Below are 27,023 nucleotides of genomic sequence, written 5' to 3' on the forward strand. Positions count from 1 at the left end.
AAAAGGAGATCCTTAACCTCCCCCAATCTGCCAAAGAGCTTCATGACACAAAGAACAGTTAAGCACTCCTGCTTTTAAAGGTTGCATATTAGCTCCTCTGAGTCTTAAGTACTTTAGACCTTCAAGTCATTTTACGGATGAGGAAACTGAGACCTGAAGTGATGTGTCTCATAGTCACCCAGGTAGTGTCAGAAGTAGGATTCAAATTTAGGTCTTCCTTATTCCATATCCAGGAATGAATGAATAAATGAATGAATAAATAAACAAACAAACAAACAAACATGCCCACTTTATCACACTGCCTCTAAAAGTCATTAGGAAAAAAATTAAGGAGGATTTTTTTCCCCCTTCTTTCTCATTCTGAACCTGGCATGTCAAAGGGTAGGACTTGTACCTTGGTTTTCCTTACTTGGATGCTTGTTCTCAATCTCTTGGGCTGCCTCTTGTCAACCTATATAGTTGGGATCATTTTGTAGTCTGAGTAAAACCACTTTTTCCGTATTGATACTTTTCTTAATTAAAAAGGAAGTAAAAACAATTATGGCTTTTTACTGGCCTGGTTGCTTAGTAACTGGATCACAAAGCTAGATGCTTAGAACTCTAGGGTCTGTTTTTAAAAGGCAACAACAAAAGCCCTTTCAATTCGGGGAGGTTTAGACTAGGTGTGGTTCTGTTTGGAAATGGACTTAGATGAACTTTCAGTAATGAAAAGCTAGTTAGCTTTTAGGCTGGGTCTGTCACACGAGGGGGATAGGCAGCTTCAACGTAGCAACCTTTTAGTTATAGCATCATAGAATTTAGAGCTGGAAGGGGAGCTCGGAGATCATAGGAAGATAATAATAATGATCGTGACTAACATTTATATGACACTTTAAGGTTATACCAAGCCTGGAATCAGATTCATCTTCCTGAATTCAAATCTGACCTCATATATTTACTTACTAGCTGTGTGACCCTGGGCAAGTCATTTAACCCTGTTGCTCTCTCTCAGTCTCCTCATCTTTAAAATGAGTTGGAGAAGGAGATAGCAAACCACACTAGTATCTTTGCCAAGAAAAACCCAAATGGGGTCATGAAGAGTTATACAGTAAGTAAGTAGCAGAGATGAGTTTTGTTTCCACTGTCCAGTCCTTTCATTTTAAAACCTGGGAGACTGAAACTTGCTCAGATTCATATATGTCCAATTTCTCACTCTCCTACTTAAACCCTCCAGTCTTTCAACTCCTGAATCTAGCACTCTTTTCCATATATCACAAGTCATGCAGCTTTGGGTCTTACTCCTCCCAGTGATGCCTCATGAAATAATCAGTACCAAGATGTGTATTTGGCAATAAATGTGATGGAATGTGGGATTTCAATCTTCTCATGCCAACACCCAAGGGATTGAGGCTCCTCAGTGCTCTAACCTGAGGAATGTAACTTTGCTTATGGCTTTTACTCTTCCCAACTGTAGTAAGTCACAGACTACCAGGTACTCTCAGGCAAGGCCCCTTATATATAACAATGCTGCCAATAAAAATAGCTACCATTTATGTAGCACTTCAGGGTTTGCAAAGACCTTTGTCAATATTATCTCACTTTATCTTCATAACTGAGGAAATGGAGGTGGGGAGATTTATTATGAGGTTATTATAATCATCCCATTGGGTGGTTGTGAGTTTTTAATGAGTGCCTGTACTAGGGCAGTGATAGTGGAGACAGAGAGGAAGGAATGGTTGTGAGAAATGTTGCATGGAGTGGAATCGATAAGACCTGATAACTGATTGCATATGAGAGGTGAGGGAAGGGAAGAATCAAAGATTACACCAACGTTATGAATGTGGGAGACCAAGTGGATCGTCATGTCACTAACAGAAGGAAGAACAGGTTTAGTTGGGGAAATAATGGGCTTGTATTTAAATGTGCTGTGTTTGAGGTGTTGATGGGGCATCCAGGAAGGAAGAGACATTCTGAAAGCTATTGAAGGCTAGGACCTGGAGCATGATCTAAGAGTTATCTGCAAAGTGGTGGTGGTAGCCTGGAGAATGAATGAGATTGGAGACAGATACAGGAATAGACCGACAGACACAAGGACAGAAAGACACAGACAGAGAGGCGGAGACAGGGATGGAGAGAGATGAAGGCAGACAGACACATAGAGAGAGACACAGACAGTCACAGAGAGACACAGACAATCACAGAGAGATACAGAGGAAGTCACACAGACAGTCACAGAGACACACAGTCATAGACAGTCACACAGAGACACACAGTCACAGAGAGACCCACAGAGACAGTCAGGGAGAGAGACACACTGAGACAGTCACAGGGAGAGAGACAGGGAGACATACACACAAGAAAAAGGAGGAAGAGGAAACAGACCCCTTGACAATTACACTAAAGAGTCAGGAAGATACTGATGTGTTGATGGACAGAGAAAGAAGAGATGTAGGAAAAGGAGAACCATGAGTGTGTGGTGCCTCTGGTTATGCAATATGAAAACATATACTTTAAGAGATGTTCAGTGGTGCCATAAGCTACAGAGAGCTCTAGGAAGCCTGAAAAGAATCCCCAAATTTGGTAATTAGGAGGTCCTTGATGACCATACAGCACCTGCATTATCCAAATAAGGATGGAAGCCTGATCACAAGAAGATGGGTAGTAAGGAAATAAAAGCATTGCAGGTAGACAACTTTCTCAAGAAATTTAGCAATGAAAGGGATAAAGCCATGGGACAGTAGATTGATAGGTTAGAAAAGTCAAGTAAGTCAAGGACTGGGGAGACCTGAGCAAGTTTGTAGGAAGATGGGAACTAGCCAATGAAGAGGGAGAGATTGAAGATAAGAAGAGTCAAGAAAAAGTAAGAATAAGGTCATAGATAAAGGGACTGACTTTAAAGAATTTGGGGCTCTATCCTTCAGTGACTAGAGTGAAGAAAGGAAGAGTTGGTCACGATGCCAAGTTTTGAGGAAAGTTGAGGAAATTAACATTGGATGGTCTCAGTTATCTACCTGAAGTAGGAATGTCCACTGCAAGTGTGTGGGGTGGAGGCTGTGCTTGGTGGGGAGAGAAGAAAGTGGTTTGGAATTGGTTGTTTTGAAGACTGAGATGGGGAGTTGATCTGGATAGAGTTCTGACCTCCCTTGCCAGGTTTTTCTTATTACTATTTCTCTTCATATAGTGTACTCTGATCCAAAGTAGATTACCTAAATACACACCATCCCTATTTTTGTCCTGTTTTTCTCATGTCTGTACTTTTACTCACACTGGAAACAGAAGGGACTCTCCTCCCTCCATTCCTCAACCCACTTTAGCCTGATCTCTTTAGGAAAGGGAAGACCTTTTTATAAAGATCCAACTCAGGTGCCACCTCTTTCGTAAGGTCTTCCCAGCCCTGAATCCAAACAACTCCTCCCCAGATGAAAGTAATCTCACTCTCCTCAAATTTTTACATAACATTTTGCCTAGACTTCTAGATGACTTTTTATTTGTGAGGCAATTGAGGTTAAGTGACTTGCTCAGGGTCACACAGTTATTAAGCGTCAAGTGTCTGAGGCTGGATTTAAACTCAGATCCTCCTGAGTCCTTGGCCAGTGCTCTATCTACTGCGCCACCTAGCTGCCCCTCTAGATGACTTCTAAGGGTCCTTTCAGCTCTGAATCCTATGTGTCAGAGGCAAGATTTTTTCCCCAGGACAATGAAGGTTAAGTGACTTGCCCAGGGTCACACAGCTAGTGTCAAGTGTCTGAGGCAGGATTTGAACTCAGGTCCTCCTGAATCCTAGGCCAGTGCTTTATCCACTGTACCACCTAGCTGCCCCCGCAAGATTTGAAGCCACATCTTCCTCACTATGTAAAGGCAGTCCTCTGTGCATTACTATTCACTGCCTCTCACAGTATTTTTTTAAATTTAAAACTGTGATTTCATTAATGTAATTCTGGGAACTCTGGAGAGAAAACTTCCTCTACTGGTGCCAACCAGTACCTACTCCGAAACAGAGTCCTAGAGAGTTGCCTGGTACATCCAGTGGTTAGGTTACTTGCCTAGGGTCATAGAGCCTTTTTGTGTCAAGAGGCACTACTTGTACCTGATAAATAAAACTATCCCCTGGAATGCAGTAGTATTCCCTTAAATTCATATATTACAAGTTGTTCAGTCCTTACCTAATTGATGGGTGCCCTCTTAGTTTCTGGCTTTTTGCTACCACAAAAAGAGCTGTGTATATATGACTTCTCTTCCTTGTTCCTTGATCTGCTTGGGGTAAAGGACTACTGGTGGTGTCAATGGGTCAGAAAGTATTCACCATTTAATTGCTTTTTGGGCCTAGTTTCAAAATGTTTTCTAGAATGTCTAGACTAGTACACAACTCCACCAACTGTGCTTTAATGTGTCCATTTTCCCACAGACCCTCCAACATTTGCCATTTTTTTTCTTTTTTGTAATTTTTTTCAATGTGATAACCACCCCTTTATTTTACAGATGAGGAAACTGAGGCACATAGATGTTAACTGACTTGCCCAATTGTTGTCCTCACAGCACTTTATTACACATGACCAACCTTTTGGTGTTAAGACCCTCCACACTTAGCTCAGCTAATCCTTAGATGGCCAGCAAAGCCAGTACTCAAAAAGGTACTCAAAATCTTTCTAACCTGGAAGAATCCAGCGAAACTCCATAAATATGACCTTTTGAGATCGTGGGGTCATCTTCAGACCATAATAAGGTGTCAGAGAAAGAGGCTGTAGGATCATATCCTGCCATTTCCACCTATTTATTAATTTGGCATTAGAGAAATCACTTAAACTCTCTGGCCTTTAGTTTCCTCTTCTACAAAATAGAGGGGTTGGAAAAGAGGCTTCTGGTTCCTTCTAGCTCTAAATACATGGTCCTGACTCTAACTTAGTTAAGGATCATTGTTCTTGCATCACACTCAAAGTTCCTGTCACAAAGTCAGGTTAGCCCATGTGGAAGAAGTGTTTGTTGTAATAACTAATTACTGGATTTTAGTCACTTTTACAATGCTCTTCACAAATTAGTTTTATGCACCTGCGTGTTATGTGCCAGTCCATTAAGTGTATTCCCATCACAACAGTAAGATTATTATATAATCTTAGGCTGATCTTAAGATGAAAAGATCTCTGTGTATATGTGTGTTTTATAGACTGTACTTTAGCATATTAATGTGGTCTTTGTCAGAGAGAGACTGCCTTTTTTATATTAGTATTTTAGAAATTGAGAAGCCACATGTAACAGTGGATAGGGATTAGGCCAGGAGAAACTCAATTCAGATCCTCCTTCTGATTCCTAGTAGTCATGTGACCCTCCTACAGTCACTTAACCTATCAGTGCCCCAGCCAAGACTATAAGACTGTAATTTAGAAAAGAGTAGCTGATCTCAATAATCAATGAAATAACAGAGTTAAACTCCCTTCACTACCCTGTGCCCCCAACAAAAATTTTAGAAATTTGGTTTTAGTACAATTAAGATAGACCTTTTCTTAGGTTCTAGAACAAGGGTTCCCATGAGAACATTGTACACAGTAACAGCAACATTGTGTGATAATCAACTGTGATAGACTTAGCTCTTTTCAGCAGTGCAATGATCCCAGACAATTCCAAAGAACTCATGATGGAAAAAGTTCTTCACATCCAGAAAAAAGAACTGTGGATTCTGAATACAGATTGAACCATACTGTCTCTACTTTTGTTTTTGCTTTTTCTTTTTTGAGGTTTTTTCCCTTTTGTTTTGATTCTTCTTTCACACCATGACTAATGTAGAAATACGTTTAATGTGATTGTACATATATAACCTATATCAGATTGCTTGGTGTCTTGGGGAGGTGGGGAGAGAAGAGAGGGAGGGAGAAAAATTTGGAACTAGAAATCTTATAAAAACAAATGTTGAAAACTATCTTTAAATGTAACTTAAAAATAATAAAATACTTTTATAATTAAAAAAAGAACAAGGGTTCCCAACCTTTTTCACTCCTACTCCTTGGCTTTCTGTAAAATTTCTCATATCTTCTACTCAGTAGAAAAGGAAATGAATTTTGAGTTTACCATGCATACAAGAAATAAAATAAAGAGACTGATTAGTTTTTTATAGAATAATATAGTCATTTACTAAATATTCTCCATACTCCTAGACAAATATCTCATACTCCCTGGAGGTATGGGTACCCAACGTTTGGAATCCTTGATCTAGAATGAGGAGTAGAGAATGTTTGAACTGGTTAAGCTGTTTACATTTGTCAACAATCTTTCCATGATCTTTAATTTTGCTTGGTACAGTTTTTTAAAGAAATAAGTAATGAGATGATTTCCACTTTCTCCTTTTTTATAGGGAAGAAATGTAAAGGGATTTTAAATGTTTCTTATAAGGGAAATTAATGGAATTTGAGGAGGAAAAGGCAATAGCTTTCTTCAGGTATTCAAGGGGTTCTTCTTAGGACAGTGGCCGCTGCAAACAGAAAGTTGACAAAGAGAAATAGGTTTAGATTAAAGGAAAGATTTTGGTTGGGCTTTGATGTTGAATGCCTTAAACTCCCAAGGTGATACAACAGGAACAGATTTCTAAGAGAAACTTGGGGAGTTTCTGTTCTATAGATTCTCAAAAGTAAGAACCACTAATGGTATAATCAAAAGAGCACAGAATTTGTGTCTGAAGATTTGAGTTCAAATCCTCTCTCTGCTATTTTCTGTGTGATCTTGGGTGAGACCCTTTCTTCTGTGGCCTTGGTTTTCTCATTTATAAAGTTAGGGGTTTGAACTAGTTGTTCATTGAAGGTACATCTCACCTTTAAACCTATAATCCTCCAGATCAGAGGTTCTTAACCTTGGGTCCATGAACCCAAGGTTTCTTTTGTAATACTATGTATTTTCCTTTATACATTTAAAAACATTATTCTGAGAAAGAAGGGGTCCATAAGCTTCATCAGCCTCCCCAAAGGGGTCCATGGCATGAAAAAAGGCTAAGAACCCATGGTGTAGGTCCCAGTGGCAAGTGTTCCACTGAGGTTTTTGTTGTTGTTTAGTCATCTTTCATTCATGTCTGATTCTTTATGACCCCATTTGAGGTTTTCTTGGCAAAAATACTTAGAATGATTTGCCATTTCCTTCTCAATTTTCAGATGAGGAAGGGGCAGCTAGGTGGCACAGTGAATCAAGCACCGGCCCTGGATTCAGGAGGACCTGAGTTCAAATCCAGCCTCAGACACTTGACACTTACTAGCTGTGTGACCCTGGGCAAATCACTTAACCCTCACTGCCGCACAAAAAAGTTCAGGTGAGGAAACTGAGGCAAACAGGATTAAGTGACCTGCCCAGGGTCACATAGCTAGTAGGTATCTGAAGCTATATTTGAGCTCAGGCCTTCCTGACTTCAGGTCTGGCACTCTACCCACTGTGCCACTCAGCTGCCCTTCCCACTGAGGTTATGTACCATTAATTTAAAGGAGGTAAAAAAATCAGTTCTATTTCTTGACTTTGTCTAGCCATGGTTAGCAATGTGGAGTAGGTCCTAAGAAATAGCGATGGGGTTAGTTATGCAGGAATATAGTTAGGTATATACAAATAAGGAGTTGGGGTGTGGGAAAGAGGAAGGAAAAGGATCATCTTAGAATAACTCATTCCATACTTTTCTTTCCTTTATCATCACCTCCACCCCCCACCACACCCTGACTCTCCATTAAAGTGCTCAGTACCTGAGTGTGTCCATCATCTGTCAAAACAAGGAAGATGCTGATAACCAGCCATTTACAATTGTTTGACTATGTTTTAAGCTTTAAAGCTTAAAGTTTAAGGGAAATCATTTAAAATGAAGGGTTTGCATTTTTATGGCTTTTCACTTTTTTTTTTTTTTTTTTGGTGCAGGGCAACGAGGGTTAAGTGACTTGCCCAGGGTCACACAGCTAGTGTCAAGTGTCTGAGGTCAGATTTTAACTCAGGTCCTCCCGAATCCACTGTGCCACCTAGATTCCCCCAACTTTTCACTTTTCTTAAAGGAATTCTTGTCATTCACTGGCAAGTCTGGAGATAGAGATTGTCTGTTGAGAAAAGGCCCGAAATCACACTGGCTCTGATTTCATTCTTGGAGGGATATTTTTGTTTTGTATTAATTTATAAAATATTTTGATGGTTTTCTCCATTTTCTAAACATTCTGAACTTTACAAACATAGGCCAAAATGAGCACTTCCATATACACAGCAGAAGAAAAAGAGGATTGTACATTCAACTGCAGATGTGTGTTATGTATAGAGCTCAAGTATGTAATAAATTCAACATGTAATTTTTAAAGCTTTCCTCCTTGTCTCATATTCCTTCTGGGCAATTCAGAAAGATGTTTCAATGATTCTACTTTCTTTCCTTTAAAAAAACACACAACTCTATCCCTCTTTCTCCATACTCTTCCCCTCCTCCCTGAAAAAAAGAAAAACAAAACCTTTGTAAGAAATATGCATAGTCAAGCAAAACAAGTTCCCTTATTGGTTGTATCCAAAAGTGTATGTCTTAATTCTGCAGCTTGACTCCATTGTTGGAAATGATTCCTATGTCAGAAAGTGGGTAGGATGCTTCATCATTGGTCCTCTAGAATAGAGCTCTTATCGTTATCATTATTATTATCTAGTTCATCCCGTAAGGTAAAGCGGAGCTTGGCTGTGGAAATTTTTTAATGCCAGGCTAAGGAGTTTTTGAGCAGGAGAATGATACGGGGAGATCTGTGCATTAGGAAGAAGATTTTGCCAGCTGTATAAGGATAGATTGGAGAAGGGAGAAATTGGAGGCAAGAATACTGGTTAGTCAGGAAGCTATTAATAATCTAGAGAAGAAGTAAAGAGCACCTAAATTAAGATGGTGGTAAAATAAGAGGCCTCGAAGGAGACAATTTCTGTTGTTCAATTGTTGCAGTTGTGCCCAACTCCTTGTGATCCCTTTTGGAGTTTTCTTGGCAAAGACACTGGATTGATTTGTCATTTCCCTTCTCTAGCTCATTTTACAGATGAGCCGAGTGAAGCAAACAGATTTGAATTCAGTAGGCCAGATTTGAATTCAGGCCATCCTGACTCCAGGCCTGGCACTCTATCCACTGAACCACCTAGCAGCCTATTGCTAGAATGATACTAAGAAGTAATAATATGCAGATTTCTAGAAACACCTAGTTTTGCAGCTATCTTCCTGATGGAACTGGGAAGTCCTTTTGAGAAGAGAGTGTTAAGTGACCACTCTGTAATGAGGAAAAGGCAAAGACAGGGAAATGCACTTGCTATAGAGAGGTACCTAAGGCAGTGTGGTATACTGGGTAGGGCTCTAGTCTTGGAATTGAGCCTTGGCTCATACACTAGCTGTGTGACCCTCAGTAAGGCACTTAAATCTCTCTCAGCCTGCTTCTTGGCTTATTAAATGAGGATAGTATTTGCAATCAGCATTGTTCATGCTTCATAAATCTTTTAAAATAAGCTTTCTATCAATATTTTCTGTTTCTTAGACCACAGTACTATTCCATGTGTTCTTCCACTTCCCCCTCCCAGCTAACCATCCCATATGACAAATAGTAATTTTTGGAGGGCAAAAAAGTCAATACAACTGATCACACATTGACAAAGTCTAAAAAATGTGTGTAATGTATGACACCTTTGGACCTACCACCTCCACAAAGTGGTAGGTTGGGGGCGTCTTCCCACATATCTTCATTCAAATCCCACTTGATCTAAAATTTTGTTACATTTACATTTGATTTGGGGGGGGGTGTCATTGTTCTAGCTTTGTAAAACTCAATGCACCATATAAATGCGTGAAAAATGAATATTTCTCTTATGTTTAATAACTAATTATTGTATTCGGACCAAGCTTTTCCCCCTTTCCTACTTTCTCATCCAGAAATCAACTAGTGTGGGAAGTCTCTCTTAAAGATTTATGCAGGTCAAGATCTTAACAGACAATAAAAGAAATTCCAAGTTTGGGCTAATGGGTGTACTCCTGATCATTGTGTTCACTCTAATAGGTCTGGGGAAGTGTTGATTCTCTTTTGTCTTAACAAGAGATATAGAAATTGATGTTTCTATTAACCAAGATTTGGGTGACACAGTTCTGAGACCCTCATTTTAAAATAGCCACACCTGCTCTTTGAAAGGCATATAAACTGAGCCCAATCACCATTAGGTGTCTTTAATCTAAGAGAGATGGCCAAATGACCATCCTTTTATTAATTTTATTTTTTTTAAATGATTAAATTTCCCAGAAATTCTCTTGAACCTTTTTAATCATCACAGATGTGAGCTATTATGACCTTTCAGTTGCTGCCATGTGTAAGGAATCGTGTGTGAAAGGCTAGGCAGGGAAATTTGGAGTCAAAAGCTAGAACAAGACACCCTCTTTTGGGGGAAGTTAAAACTACTGGTTGAAAAAGAAAAAAGTTAGGAGGACCTTTGAAACCACATAAAGCTGCAGAAGCTCCAGAGCTGGGCACATGCCCTGGAAAAAACTTAAATTCTCTATTAAGATAAGTAAAATGAGGGGGCAGCTAGATGGCGTAGTGGATAGAGCACCGGCCCTGGAGTCAGGAGTACCTGAGTTCAAATCCGGCCTCAGACACTTAACACTTACTAGCTGTGTTACCCTGGGCAAGTCACTTAACCCCAATTGCCTCGCTAAAAAAAAAAAAAAGATAAGTAAAATGAGTTATGAAAATAATACCTTCATTTCCAGCTTCCTACTAGACATCCTCACTAGCATATCTTGCCAGCACCTCAAATTCAACATGTCTAAGACCAAACAAACACCTCCACTCTCTACCAGCTTCCATATTTCTGTGGTTCCTGTGTCATCCATGATCACAGCCTCAGTCACCTGACTCCTATGGTGGATCAATGACCATTCTGTCTTAGCAGCATCCCTTACTTTGCCACCACCTTAGTTTAGATGCTCATTACCTCTTCCCTAGATCACTGTTAATCGCTTTCTGACTGACCAGTATTCATCCTCTAATGTCTCCTTTCTCCAATCTGTCCTTTACACAGTTGGCAAAACCATCTTTCTAATGCACAGATATAACCATATCACTCTCCTGCTCAAAAACTTTCAATGGCTCCCTACTGTCTATAAAATGAAATGCAAACTCCTTAATTTGGCATTTAAAACTATCCATGACCAAGCTCCATTTTACCTTATGGGTTGAACTATATAATAATTACTATTATAATAATAGCATTTACATAGCACTTATGTGCCAGGCACTGTGCTAAATGCTTTACAAATTTTACCTTATTTCATCTTCAAAACAACCTGGGAGGTGGATGCTATTATTATCTCCATTTTACAGTTGAGGAAACTTAGACAAACAGGTTAAGTGACTTGCCCAAGGTCACATAGCTAGTAACTATCTGAGAGTGGATTTGAACTTAAGTCTTCCTGACTCTAGGTCTAGTAATCTATCCACTGGACCCCCTAGCTGTCTTAAATGATTTTGGAGATCACTTCCAATTCTCAAATTCTGTGACCCAACTTTCCTAACCTCCTTTCATTCTACTTCTCTTTCACATACTTTATGTTACAGTCAAATTGGACTTTTTGAAGTTCCACAATTTCATCCCGCATTCTCTTGGCTCTATGCACTCATGTACTTGAGCCACTCTCATATCTCCACCTGCTGAAATCCTAGTCTTCTTTCAAGGCTTAGCTCAAGTTCCGAATCCTTCATGAAGCCTCACTTGTCCACTGTCCCTTAACTCCCTCCTTCTCTCCCCCTCCCCACATATATACCTGAAAATCATTGTGTTTCTCCTTGCATTTTATAATATACCACTTTGTCCAGCTACCTCCCTTGTCTTCACAATTTACCTCCTGTCATTTTTATTTGTGTACATTTCTTTTATTCCCAATGAATTCTTGGAGGAGCAACACTGAGAAATTGAAAAACGAATTTACTGCCCCCCCAAAAAAAACCCACAGTGAAACAAAACTCCTCTCCAAAAAGAAGTGGGTGATCACTAGAATAGAACCTATCAACCAAACATTAAGCATTTATTAACCACTTTCTATGTTCCAAGCATTGTACCAAGTACTAGGGATACAGAAAAAAAACAAAAACAGAATGTCGTTAATATTGTCAGGTGTGGCAAATGTATCAGGTGTTTTTGCTTAACTGTTTTCCTCTTTACTAAAGAGGGCTGGGGGCGGGGGTGAGTTTCAAGAAATTATGTATATAAAAGCAAAAGGCAAAAGTAAAATTTCTTCTAAAAAATAAATGATTGTCGTTCAAAAAATGACTGGGGGGCAGCTAAGTGTCACAGTGGTTAAAGCACTGAGCCTGGAGTCAGGAGGACCTGAGTTCAAATCCGACCTCAGACACTTGACAGTTACTAGCTGTGTGACCCTGGGCAAGTCACTTAACCCTCATTGCCCCACCTCCCCCCCAAAATTAGTGCTGGAGTTAAAATTGAAAATGAGTACCCCTTTTCAATTCTAATTTTAGGATTTGTAATAAGCTTTGTTGTTCAGTCATCTGACTCTTGCCATTTTCCTTCTCCACCTCATTTTACAGATGAGAAAACTGAGGGCAACAGAATGAAGTGACTTACCCAGAGTCACTCAGCTAGTGAGTGTCTTGAACCCAGGAAGATGAGTCTTCCTGACTCCAGGGCCCAGCCCTCTATACACTTCACCATGTAGCTGCATTTGTAATAAGCTAGGGGCACTTCATTGTATTAAGATTTCGGTGAATTGAGAATAAAACTTAAAACATATTTTAAAAAATATTCCTGATGAAAATTAAAGGTTGTCACTTATTTTCTTCTTTCAACCAAAGAATCTAGCTGGAAAAGGTCATAGAAGGAGAGGAATTAGAGAAGCATGAAATCTTCTGGATTCTGTATTTTGGTAGCTTTTACACCTTTTCTCTTTGAAGAAGAATCGGTCTTTTTAAATGCCCATCTACTTCACCTGAGTTTAGCTGCTTTGGAATTGTTTCATTGTGACATTCTTCCTAGGCTGCTGTAGCTGTCAAAGAAACTCATCCTCCCCAAGGAGCATTGATCATGTTGACAAGTATTGGCTTGCTCCTAAGAGAATGAGTCCTTTTTAATTACAGTACTTGTTTCAAGGGGTGTGGCTCTTCACTCACCTTCTTGGGCCCTCAGCCAGCTCTGTCTCTGGATCCCAAATGCAGTCATTTCCAGTATGCTGATAGGTAGGCATGTTAACACATATGATGTCAATAACATACAATCAGCTGTTGTGGGACCACTACATTTGAACTCTACCATCACACGTCTCATGTACTGAAAGAGGAAATAGAAATTAAAAGACAATAAAGACAGGGAAGAGCAGATGAGCTAGACTAAGTAGAGGCAGAGAACTTTTGTGCTGAAAAGGACAATGAGGGACTGGTTCTCAACACAACTGAAAGAGGGGGAGATGTGGAAAGAATACTAAACATTAACATCACCAAAACTTGACCCAGAAGATGTCAAGAACTACTCATCCATGTACCTGCTTTCTCATTTCAATAAATCTTAATGAGCTTAATTTGCTCATTTAACAAGTGTATCCCTAGAAGAAGGAAAGAAGCAGCCTTTCCTAAATGATATAGTAGACCATACCTTAGGTGAATCTGGCCTTAATTCTTATTATAATCTCATATATTCTGTAACTTCTCAGTCCCTTATTTGCTGTGTGATGAAGTGTGGAAATGGTACTATGGAAAATGAAAACAGGAAGACTAGTTAGACCAGCCAAGTTTATACAGCTAACATATAGTATTTAATATGGGCCAGGCCCTGTGCTAAGGACTTTACAATTATTATTTCATTTGATCTTCATAAGAACCTTGAGAGGTAGTTGCTAGTATTATCCTCATTATTTTTAATTACTTTTTTTATGGGACAATGAGGGTTAAGTGACTTGCCCAAGGTCACACAGCCAGCAAGTGTCAAGTGTCTGAATCCAGATTTGAACTCAGGTCCTCCTGAATCCAGGGCCAGTGCTTTATCCACTGCACCACCTAGCTGCCCCATCCTCATTTTACAAATAAGGAAACTGAGGCAAACAGGGTTAAGTGGCTTACCTAGGGTCACATAGCTACTAAGTGTCTGAGAAGAGATTTGAACTTGGGTATAAGTTCAAATTACATGTGATTTCCCCAATTACATGTAAAAAAAATTTAACATTTGTTTTTAAAACTTTGAATTCCAAATTCTCTCTGTTCTTCCCTCCCTGCTCTCCTCATTGAAAAGACAAGCAATTTGATATAGGTTGTACAACGTGTAGTCATGCAAAACATATTTCCATATTTGTCATATTCTAAAAGAAAGCATAGAACAAAAAAAGCTAAAGAAAAATAAAGTATTCTTCAAGTCTGTATTCAAAAACCATCAGTTCTTTCTCTGGGGATGGATGGCATTTTTCATCATAAGTCCTTCAGAGTTGTCTAGGATCATTGTATTGCTGAGAATAGCTAAGTGATTCACAGCCAATTATCTTACAATATTGCTGTTACTTTGTGCACAATACATTTTTCTTTGCATCAGCTTCTCACTGACTTTTTTGTAGTAATACTGTCTGATTTTTTTTATTTGGTATTTTTCCACTTCTTTGCAGGGGTTGGGGGCGGGAATGTTTTATAGAAGCTATTTATTTGTATATCATGACTGTTTCTGGACATCTCACCATTAGAATTAAATTCTCCCTCGTAGCAAAGAGAAAAAAAAACCATCTTCCTCTAGATGTCTTGAAAATGGATTCCTCAGTGCTTTGAAAATTGTGCATTCTCCAGCACTAGTTTCTTCTGTTTATACTTGCTCTGGTTCAGCCGTTCTCTCTAGCTTGGCCATTCTTAGTCTGGTCTATCTAATATTGGAAGGGATCTTGAGGGCCCTCATGTTATAGATGATGAAATGGAGGCCCAGAGAAGTTTGTGATTTTTTTTTCAAGGTCACAACTAGTAAGTGGCAGAACTGGGATTCGGACTCAGGTCTTGCTGCTCCATTATGCCTCATCTTCAGTATTTTCCTCTTTTTTATGGTACTTCTGGAACAGAGATATCAGAGAACCCATTGTTATTGTTGGGTCTTACTCTTCATGAACCCATTTGGGATTTTCTTGGCAAGGATACTGGAGTAGTTTGTTATTTCCTTCCCCAGCTCATTTTACAGATGAGGACACTGAGGCAAACAGGATTAAGTGATTTGCCCAAGGTTTAAAAGATAGTGTCTGAAGCTGGATTTTAACTCAGGAAAATGAGTCTTCCCGATTCCAGGTTCAGTACTTTACCAACTCACTATGCCACCCCCATACAGTTATAGAAAGAGTTAAATCATCTAAGCAATGCAAATGAATAACATGCTTGCATTCTGTCAGGTTTCTCCCACCTTTGCACAAGAACAGAGCTCTCCAAGGTAGATAATCCTGTGATCTAAACTCATTTGCAAGCTTTATTTCAGCAGCAGAATGATAGGCACAACCTAGACAACCCCAGAAATCATTTGTCTGCTGAGATGTGGTGTAGTGTGTCATGTTCTTTGAAGGACAGATAGTATTTTAACCTCAACCATGCTGGCCAGGGATGCCACCCTCACAAGTTACCAATTCTCCCAAGTCCTAGATCCCTCTGGCTTGGAAGCTAGGGATTTCACTGATTCACTGAACTTCACATGGGAAGGCAGAGTAGGAGTAATGAGAAAAGCGCTGACCCTAGGAATCCAAAGACCTGAGTTTGAATTGTGATTCTGCCACCTACTAGTTGTGTAAGGATAGGAAATTCCCCATGCTTAGCTTGTTTGCTTATTTGTAAATAAGGATAACAATATTCCAAGGGGAGTCAAGGAAAACTGAAGGGAACTGAAGGGAAAGGGGAAGGAAATAAACATTAATGTGCCAGGCACTGTGCTAACTTGTGCTGAGGTACACAGATTTTATCTCATTTGATCTTCACAAGAACCCTGGAAAGTAGATATTGACATTATTCTCATCATGCAGGTGAGTAAACTGACAGATTAAGTGACTTGTCCAGGGACACACATAGTAAGTGTCTGAGGTAGAATTTGAACTCAGGTCTTTCTGACTCTAGGCCCAGCACTCACTACATCTACTAAGCTACCTATCTGAGAACCTGTCTCACAGGATTACGAGGAAAGTGCTTTGTAAATCTTGAAATACTGAAGAACTGTAATTTGTGGTGTTTTTTTTAATAGACCTGTTATTTCATTGGTGTTATTTCTAACAATGTAGATCTGCCATTTACACAGTCTTAGAAGGCTTTCTGTGGCACTAGGAAGTTAGGTAAATGGCTTGTCCAAGGTCACCTAACATGTATCAAATGTAGGCCATGAACTCAGATCTTCTTGACTCTAAGACTAACTCTCAATATTTTCTACCCAATAATAGGGAAAGGAGATAATATAAACTAAAAATTCATTTTCCACAGCAAAATAGACTACAATTTCAAGTTTGCTGTTTAAAAGTCAGCTACCTAAAAAGAAAACTGTACTGATTTTGTCATCAGTTCAGAATGAAACCCTGCCTATCCCAGTTGTTTTGAAAGGCAAGATGACCTATTGAATAGGGCCCTATTGAAGTTAGAAAGAACTGGGTTTAGTTCCTATTGTTAAATGCTTACTAGATGGTGGCTGTGGGCAAATAGCTTAAACTTTTTTTTTGGCTGTTTGTTCATCTGTCAAATGTAGAGGTTGTTGCACTCAATGGCCTCTGGAGCCCCTTCTAGTTCTAAATCTGTGATGTTCTTAACCTATGACCCAAGACAGGACCAGGTAGATCTGTTAGTGATTTAGAATGCTGTTTCCAAAGCAGAACAACAAACAAAACCAGCTTCGTTTACATGAGCCAAAGAGTAGCCTTCTGACCTCACCTCTTAGCCTTCTTTACCACAGATAATTCATTTCAAAAAGCAAATTAGGGGCAGCTAGGTGGCGCAGTGGATAAAGCACCGGCCCTGGATTCAGGAGGACCTGAGTTCAAATCCAACTTCAGACACTTGACACTTACTAGCTGTGTGACCCTGGGCAAGTCACTTAATCCCCATTGCCCCGCAAAAAAAATAAATAAATAAATTGACACGTTTTGTTTCAATATCACCTTCGTTTCCTAATAGGTCCCTCTTCCCTACATCACCAAGATCTCTTATAACCAATAATTTTTTTACTGAAAAGAAAAAAAAGTGGTTCAGTAAAAATAACCAACACATCAGCCAAATGTGGCCTTATATGCAGTGTTCTATGCCCATAGACCCCCACTTCTGTAGAGGAAGGGGAATTCTCTTTTCTCTTTTAAAAAAATTTTTTTTTTTGTCGGGCAATGAGGATTAAGTGACTTGCCCAGGGTCACACAGCTAGTAAGTGTCAAGCGTCTGATGCCAGATTTGAACTCAGGTCCTCCTGAATCCAGGGCCAGTGCTTGATCCACTTCACCACCTAGCTGCCCCCCTCTGTTCTCTTTGAAGAGGGGAGGTTGGTCATTATAAAATTGGACAATGAGTAGACTAAGGGGAAAACTCATCTTTGAGGCTACCAAAACTTGGGGAAGGTGGCTATCCATTACTATTGCTCATTTATTGTAGAAGTATACTTGCTTTATCTGCTTATGTTAATTTATGTATTCTATATGTGAGATGGTCTTTTTAAAATTATTTTTTTCTTTGTTTTTTCCCCCTAGATCCACTTCCCAGATGTGGAACGGGTTGAATGGGTCAATAAGGTAAGAACCAATTTGGATTCAAAATAGGGAGGCTAGAGTTCGGGAACTGGCTAAGGCTGCTCCAGCTAATTTCTGACCTCCAACTCAGAAACCCTGCAAGGGCTATAATTATTTCTTGGCTACACTCATCCTGCATATAGGACAGGCTGAGTCATGAAGAATGTAACTAGGGGGCAGGAAAAGGGGTTCACCTATAAAACCAATTGGGAAATTTATCTGTATGGGAGAGGCCACTTGGTCGAAGGTATGTGTCTTAAGTACCCAAGCACATGATTTTGTAACTTTTATGCTATCTGCAGTTGGTATTTTGTCCTTGGAGGCATCTTTAAGATGAAAAATATAGCCACTTTTCCCTAAAGGATAATGGCTTCTGATTGTCAGAGAGGCAGTATGGTAAGGTGGAAGCAACATGGAATTTACAGTCAGAAGACTTGGGTTCAAATCATTTAACCTGAGTCTCAGTTTCCTCCTCTGTAAAATGAAAAGGCTGTTCCTGATGACCTCTCAAGTCTCTTCCAGCTCCATGAGCTTATGAATGAAGTACCCAGCTGTCACCTCTCCCCAATTTCATGAGAATATTTTTGTTTTCTCTCTCTAGAGTCCTCAAAGCATTTCACAGGTTTCTTTCTATATGGTTTTAGTAGTCTGTAAGTGACAAACACAGAAGACTAGTGCTTGAGGTTCTTGAGGGGGAAAAAAATTAATTTCTTCCAGGGAGAGGGTGGCAGAAACCATAGCAATTCTTTTTTTGTTTGTTTTGGCAGGGCAATGAGGGTTAAGTGACTTGCCCAGGGTCACACAGCTAGTGTTAAGTGTCTCAGGCCAGATTTGAACTCAAGTCCTCCTGAATCCAGGGCCAGTGCTCTATCCACTGCACCACTTAGCTGCCCCCAGCCATAGCAATTCAAAACCCTTCTGAAAGCCTTTCAGAGATGTTGGGAGTCCTGTGTTAGTGTTTAAGTTGTATGGTTCTAAATGGGCTAAGAAAGACTACAGGGTTTGGGTGGGGTTTTTTTTAACTTTGCAAGAATAATCAAACATTTGTTGAACACCCACTGGGTGTCATTTTGCTTCACTCAGAGCTGCAAGATTTTGAGAACTGGAAACAGTCTGGAGATTGTCTGATCCAAATACCTCATTTTGTAAATAAGGAAACTGAGGAATTGGTCATTTGAGTGCCTTGCCCAGGATCAAACCCAAGTCTTCTGACTTAAAATTCCCTTCTCTTTCCCCTATTCCACATTGCCTATTATCATTTAGCTACTTCTACTAAGCAGTTGGGCATTGACACAATTACAGGGTCACACAGGTAGCTAATGATAGAATCTCTACCCAGGGCTCCTGGCTTAATGCCTTTGTGTGGTTAAGAGACTGAAAACATTTATGCTGCAGAATGTGAGATGAGAGGAGGGGCCCCCTAGCCAGTTATTGGACTTTTCGGGGGGATGAGGGGTAAGTGACTTGCCCAGGGTCACACAGCTAGTAAGTGTCAAGTGTCCAAGGCCGGATTTGAACTCCGCTCCTCCTGAATCCTGGGCCGGTGCTTTATCCACTGTGCCACCTAGCTGCCCCTTTGTTTTTGTTTTTGGCTTGGTTTTTTTTGCAGTTACTGGACTTTCATATCAAACTCTGCTAACCTAATATTTTGGTAATCCCAGAAGAAAGTTCATTCCATGTGTTGGGTATTTTGACTTCTTTTCTGATACATTAACCCTAGATCAGGGATTCTTAACCTGAGGTCCATTAATTTGGTGGGGGGGGGCAGGGTTATAGATTTTGATAACTTTTTAAACATAATTTATTTTCTTTGTAATTCTATGTATTTTATTTTATTCATGTAAAGACCTTATTCTAAAAATGGGTCCATAAATTTCACGGTTTAGAATCCCTGCCCCAGAGATTCCTGTTTCTATGACCAGAGATGAGAGGATTTTTGCTTATTTTTTTTGGTAGAGTTAGTGTTGGGAGTTGGGAGAGTAATCCTGCCTAGAAGTAGGGTCAGAGAGGAGATTAAGTCAATAATTAGGGGCACCAGTCAGATGGAACCAAAGGAAAACTTCTTTTTTAAAAAATATGGACATATGAGGAATGTAAAGGTTGTCATTTATTGTATTGATAGGATTTTTGTTTAATAAGAGACAAAATGTGTTAATAAAAGATTCTTAGGGGCACCTTTCAGGAGAAACAAGAAATTAATATCTAAGAATTTCTCTAAGTTGGACAGTCTTGGAGGAGACTGGCATCATTGGCTTTGTAAGCACAGTGGGAAAAACTCAGGATTTTGGAGTCAGAAAACATGGCTTCTAATCTTGACTTTACCACTTACTAGCTGTGTGACCTAGAGCAAATAACTTAACCCTACCAGGACTCTCTCAGTTTCCTCATCTTTAAAATGGGGGAGGGGAACTTCTAAATTCCCTTCCAAGTCTAACTCTATAATCCTTAAAAATTAATCTTCTCATTTCCTTACCACTCCAAAGATAGAGTTTAGAAAGAATTAAGTGAAAGGACTGATATATGGGCAGCAAAATGGTTTCCAAAAAGAAATGCAAGATTATTAATCCTGCTAGAAGTCTGGGGGCCCTGGAAAGACCTCAGACATTTACTAACCTTAGACTAGTCTCTCAACCTCTGGCTGCCTCAGTTTTTTCACTGAAATATGGGAACAATAACAACACCTACCTTGCAGGGTTCTTATAAGTGAGATAAGATTTGTAAAGTGCTGAGCACATTGTAGACACTATAAAAGTTAGCTATTATCATTGTTGTCAATGATGATGATCTAAATGGTATTTATTAGTTTAAATCCATTAAGCCTAGAGTAGAAGAGACCTTTGAGATCAAGTTCAACCTCTTTGACTAATATATGAAGAAACAAGTGAGGAGGGGTCAGATAGCTCACTGAAGGCACACAGTAAGCCAGGATGAGAAGCCAGGTCTCTTGACCCCAGACCATCGTTGCTTCCACTCTGTCTTGAGTTAGAATATGAACAAGGCAGCCCCTTTCCTGCTATTCAGGAGCGAAAGTCCTTTGGATCTTGCTATGCTCCCTCACCAGACGTGACAGACTGTGTGAACTGCTTCAGAGTTTTACAGGTAATAAGATAGTTTGGGTCAATTCAAGAGACTATAAAGTGGCTAGTCTTGATAGGATTATTAAGACCTAAATACCCCTTGAGCATCAGTGTGATATGATGGCGCTCTCATTATGTGTGTGTGTGTGTGTGTGTATGTGTGTGTGTGCTTACGTACTTCTCTCCCACTGTAGATCATATCACAGATCTGGCCCTACCTTGGCATGATCATGGAGAAGAAACTTCGAGAGAAACTTGAACCAAAGATCAGAGAAAAGAGCACTCATCTAAAAACTTTCACCTTCACTAAGCTGTGCTTTGGACAAAAGGTTGGTGACTAAGTTTGCTTCAGTGTTGGATTGTTTTCAGACCTCCTATTCTTGCCATGCCTTTCCCACCCTTCCTCCCACCCATCCTGCGGCTAACCAAGGCTTCAAGGATTCCATTTGGTCCCAAATTCACATTTGGCTGTGGCCACTTGTCCAAGCATCTTTATGTCCTTCCTGCCTCCTTACAATGCCAGGCTCAGAGCTCCTCAGTATCTGCGTGCAACAAACATACCTAATTTTGCCTTGACACTGGATCCCATAGAGGAAAAATACCCATAGAGAATAGAGGAAAGAGGAGGAAAACATCCCATCTATCCTCACTGATACTATTTGATTTGCTAATTTTTACTATGTGCATTGCACTGTAGGATAGAGATATTGGACATTATTCTATCCTTTGTAATCTACCTGGCAATTCTAGATTATAAATTGATACATAGTCTAGAGTATAAAACCAGATCGGCTGGAAAGATGCAAATAAATAAAAGGAAATAACCATACAAGGTGCTATATGATTTCCCCTCTAGCTAAAAGCAGTCTCTTTCTTCCTCCTCTCCTTTTCTTAGAGCATTTGGTCTGGTCTCTCCTTTGCCCCATCATGTCATAGATTTACAACTAAAAGGGACTCTAGAGATCACAGAATCATTGATTTAGAGCTGGAAGAGACCTCAGAAGCCATCTCCTCCAACCTCTTCATTATGCAGATGAGAAAACTGAAGCCCACAGAGGTCTAAGTGACTTGCCCAAGGTCCCACTTATAAATAAGTGGCAGAGCAAGGATTGGAGCCCAGTTCTTCTGAGTCCAAATCCAAAACCCTTTTTTGCTTTGCTGCCTCCAGCTTACCTTGAATCCTAATTTACCTGTGTACCTATCAGATCTCCCTCTCCAAAATATGAGGCAGGGGCTGTCAGTTTTTACCTTTCAATCCTTTAATGTCTCACATGTAGTATATATTTTTTAATTAACTGGAATTGCCAAAAGTATGGTTCAGATAATAATTTATTAGATATTCAGAGGATGGATAGAACTGTACATACTGGCATTTGTCAGGGAAGGAATTCCCAAAGGAAATAGACCTTGAGTTTTGAAAGGGGGATTACTAACCCTGATTGCCTCCAAAAAAAGGGGGGGTTGCAGTTATATGGCACAGTGAATAGAGTGCTGCCCCTGGAGTCAGGAAGACCTGAGTTCAAATCCTGCATCAAACACTAGCTGTGTGACCCTGAGCAAGTCACTTAATCCTGATTGCCACACCCCCCCCCAAAGAAAAGGTGAATTAGTAAACTGATCAAAAGATAATACACACACAAAAAGAACTGTGGAACATGGATGCTGATTGAACCATACTATTTCTTTTGTCTTTGGTGCTGTTGTTTTTCTTTTTTGAGGTTTTTTCCTTTTTGCTCTGATTCTTCTCTGATAACATGACTAATGCAGAAATATGTTTAATGTTATTATACATATATATAACCTATATCAGATTACTTGCTGTCTAGGGAGGGAGGGAGAAAAATTGGAAATTGGAAATTTTATATACACAAATGTTGAAAACTATCTCTACATGTAACTAGAAAATAATAAAATAGTTTTATTTTTAAAAAAGATAATATACACAATTGGAGTCCTTGTAGGACTTGTAGGTGATAGCATTGCAGGATTGGTTAAAACAAGTATAAAAGTAGAAATATGGGAACATTCTTTCCATAATCTGGCCCCAATTTGCCATTCTAACCTTGTGTCCCATAGGTCCTCAACATGAATGCCTCTTTTCTGACTTGACTACTCATTTACCCACAAATGCTGCTTTCTGAACTTTTCCCCTCTCTTAAAGTACCCCCCACACACTTCCTTTAAGTCTGTAGAGAGTGCCAGAGACACAGGGACATACATTTGCAGTCTGACCCTCCCTTCTCTACATGTCACACAGAGGACCATCACATGTGGATCTGTGTTGCCTCAAGACCAATCTTCATTTGAATATACTGTCTTAGCATTTTACAGTTCTTGGGTTTACAGGCTATTTTTCAATAATTACATTTTATGCTGGTTATTTTGTGATAACATGGAAAAGTGCATTAAAAAATGACTCCAAATAAAAGACTTTTAGAAAATTAGAGAGTACTGATATTTTTTTGTTGTTATTCGCATATTCAGTCATGTCCAACTCTTCATGACCCTTGGTGTTTTCTTGGCAAAGATACTGAAGTGGTTTGCCATTTACTTCTCCAGCTCATTTTACAGATAAGGAAACTGAGGCAAAAGGGGTTAAGTAACTTGTGAAGGGTCACACGGCCAGGTTTGAACTCAGGTCTTTCTGTCTCTGTCCCAGCACTCTATCCACTGTGCCACATAGCTGTCCAACTGACATTTATATACTTCTGTAAAGTTTGCAAAGGACTTTACACATGTAAACCTCACAACAGCTTTATGAGGTAGGTATTATTAACTCCATTTTACAAGTAAAGACAGAGACTCAGAAGTTTTCTTGCTCAGGGTGACTTGCTGAGGGTCATAAACAAGTGTTGAAGTTTAAGATTTGAACCTGGGTCTTCTTGACTTTAAATCTAGCAGAGTTTATCCAGTATTCCACTCTTTCTTAAATAATATAATCTAATTCATGTGCCAGACGTTGGAGATACAAATACAAATGAAAAATTAATCCCTGCCCTCAAGGAGGTTACATTCTAATCTCATTCTGAGTGTCTGGGTTCTTGTTAGCATCAATCAATCACTGAAGGTAGTCCAGGTTCATCTTCACACCTTGTCCTTTTCCTGGTCTTGACCTTAGAACTGGGGTTCCATCTTGTGAATCAGTCTCTCTCTGTCCAGTGATATAAGGTGCCTCTGGGAGATATGATTCCTAGGAACTAATTTATATTATAGTCATCTGTTATTCAATTTCTACTACATACAAGGCATTGTGCTAGGCCACAGTGAGGACAAAGACAGATAGCACATGGTCCCTTTCCAAACAAATTGAAATAAGTACAGAAAAGAAGGTAAAAACAAGTACTGAGGCTTTAGATGAGGGAACAGTTACACAGCTACTGGTTTGTTTAAAAATAATAAGGCCCTCTTGATGTTAGTGGAAATGGCAAAGAACAAATTCAAACAGAAGCAAGTTAGTCTCATTCTCTAACATCAGTTAAACTAGACTGAACAATGACTTTACTTTATTCCCTACTCCCAAACTTGTATTATTCTTTTAATTGGGCCTTTTTATAGCAAATATCTTGAAGAGAAACAAGGGAAGACAGGTGGAGGTGAGGGTGAAAGTGGAAGAAGGCAGAGGAAACAAGTGAATGAGATGAAGGGAGAGACCCCTCCCCAGAATCAAATCTGGCTTGCTTCTGCCCTGCCTGGGAGTAAGAATAGGTTAGGGGGCAAATAGTGGAGAAAATGCAAGATTTTAAGTGAGAGGAGTTCAAATCCTGGCTTTGGCACTTAGCTAATGTCAGCAAGGACACTCTGACCCTAATTTTCTTCATTGTAAAATTTGAATAATAATTATACTATTATGGCATATAGTGGAAAGGACACTAGATTTCAATCCAGGGCACCTGGGTACAAATTCCTACTCTGCCCTTTACTGGTTGAATGACTCACATAAATAGCTCTTGCGCTCGCTCTCTCTCTCTCTCTCTCTCTCTCTCTCTCTCTCTCTCTCTCACACACACACATGCACCCCACTTCACTTTTCCTCATTCTTTAAATGAAGCTATTAGACTAGATCTCTAAGGTTCCTTCCAACCCTAAATTCTGTGACCTTATTGTCTATGAGGAATAAAGGCTGATAGGGATATAGGGAGAAAAGTTGGTAGAACATTGGTTCAAAGAGGTCTGTCCCATGCCATAACCAAAGGGACTTGGCAAGATTGCGTCAGTTCTGGGTCTGAGATGAATCAAAAAACTTTGAAGCAAATAAAAGGGGAAAGCAGAGAAGCTTCTTTGATTTATATCTGTATTTCATCTGGATTATCAGTGACCTAGAACTATTATTACTTTCATTGCCTTTTCCAATATAATGGATACCACGGGGTGTCCACAAGGAAGTATATCTCAGAAACCAAAGCAGCAGTGAGTGACTTCTCCATTGTTCTTTTTCAGTGCCCCAAGGTCAATGGTGTCAAGGCCCACACCAGCCAGTGCAACCGAAGAAAGATTATCCTAGACTTGCAAATATGGTAATGTAGCTGGAAGCTGCTGGAAAGACTGGTGGTGGTGGTGGTGGTGGTGGTGGGTCATTTCTGTTGGGTCCACTCTTCGTGACCTAATTTGGAATTTCTTAGCAGAAGTACTGAATTAGTTTGACATTTCTTTCTTCAGCTCATTTTACATTTCAGAAACCGAAGAAAACAGGATTAAGTGGCTTGCCCAGGGTCCCATAGGTAGTAAGTGTCTGAGCCCAGATTTGAACTCAGGAAGATGAGTCTTCCTGACTCCAGGCCCAGTGCTCTATCCACTGGTGTCACCTCAACTAAGCACAGCACCTTAAAGGCATAGTATTTTATGCCAGTTTGAACATCACATGCATTACTTTGGCATTAGGAACCCAATAAGCTAATTGAACCAATTAAAAGAAGATATTTATTCCCTCATCCAGAACACAATATCTTTGAGGTTTAAGGAACAGAACCTGACCAGAATTGTAACATGGACATAGGGGAACTGGGATAGAAATGAACAACTCATCCTAGTGGTTAGTTGTTGAAAGAAGAATGAGGAAATTATTCCTCTGACTCTTAGAATCAGACCCTGGCCCTGAAACAATAACCCTTCTTCTTCTGGAAAACAAATATTTAAGAGCAAGCATGGTGTAGATAGAGATCTGGCCTTGGAGAGAGGAAGACTTGGGTTCAAAGGAAATCTCCTAGCTTTGTAACTAGCTGAGGAACTCCCATATTCAGTGCCCCTAGGCACAGTCTAAGATTGTTCCGAAATACACAATCTGATCTGCATTGTAACAGGGAGTTTCCTCACCATGACTTGCCAGTACTGATGAGATCACTGGTTCTGTCCAAAAAAACCAAAACAAAACAAAACCCAAAACACACCAAATCTATCATTCAGATATGTGCTGGACATGTAGCGTAGGAAAGCAGAGATACCTAGGAGAAAGGTTAGAGGGACATCCAGGGAGGTCTTGTGCCAGTGGGGATGGAGACAATAATTTCAAGATCTGAAATGGAATAAAAAGATGAAAAAAATGGAAGGATTTGTGGTAGTTGTAGAGGAGAGAGTTGTTTTGTAGAATGACAATAACAACAAACAATTCTTTCCCCTTTTCCCAAATGGTTGAAAACCCCATTGATGAAAATGATGGGTAGTGTGTTTCTCAGACCTTTGTGTTTGCTGGATTTTAAAATGTGCACTCCCTAGGACATTGGAAACCTATAGAAATCCTAAACAGTATGTCCTCTTGTATCGTATATGCTTCTCTACAACTAGTATTCGTTTAGATTCTATGGGCTATCATGGTAATGTGACTGGCAGAGTAATTATTGAGAGTAGTTGCTTTGAGTGTTGGCTTTGTCACCCAAGCCTGCAATGTTGTCTCAAGAATGAATAAAAAAATATATGTGTGTGTGTGTGTGTGTGTGTGTGTGTGTGTATATGTGTGTGTGTGTGTATATATATATATATATATATATATATATATATATATATAACCTATATCAGATTACCTGCTGTCTAGGGGAGGGGGGAGGGAGGGGAGGGAGGGAGAAAAATCTGAAATTGTAAAGCTTGTATAAGCAAAAGTTGAGAACTATCTTTACATGTAACGGAAAAAAATAAAATGCTTTATTAATTAAAAAAAGAATGAATAAAAGGGGGACTTAATTAATTAATAAGATTGGTACATGTTATAGTAAGAGTTCATCAAAGTGCTATGTTTAAAAAGAAGAAGGCATCATAGTAGCATCATGCAGAAGATG

The 27,023-nt window shown here is 39.6% G+C and overlaps 1 protein-coding gene across 1 annotated transcript in view; it reads left to right on the forward strand.

Moving 5' to 3' along the window:
* The window catches only part of ESYT3 (extended synaptotagmin 3), a 91,076-nt gene that overhangs the window by 5,180 nt on the left and 58,873 nt on the right, over positions 1–27,023 (forward strand). Inside the window, exons 2-4 of the mRNA XM_043997675.1 lie at positions 17,642–17,683; positions 20,952–21,086; positions 25,195–25,271. Coding sequence (XP_043853610.1) covers positions 17,642–17,683; positions 20,952–21,086; positions 25,195–25,271 — 254 coding nt within the window. The remainder of the gene's footprint in view (positions 1–17,641; positions 17,684–20,951; positions 21,087–25,194; positions 25,272–27,023) is intronic.

The sequence above is a fragment of the Dromiciops gliroides genome, chromosome 3, assembly GCF_019393635.1.
Source record: "Dromiciops gliroides isolate mDroGli1 chromosome 3, mDroGli1.pri, whole genome shotgun sequence".
NCBI lineage: Eukaryota > Metazoa > Chordata > Mammalia > Microbiotheria > Microbiotheriidae > Dromiciops > Dromiciops gliroides.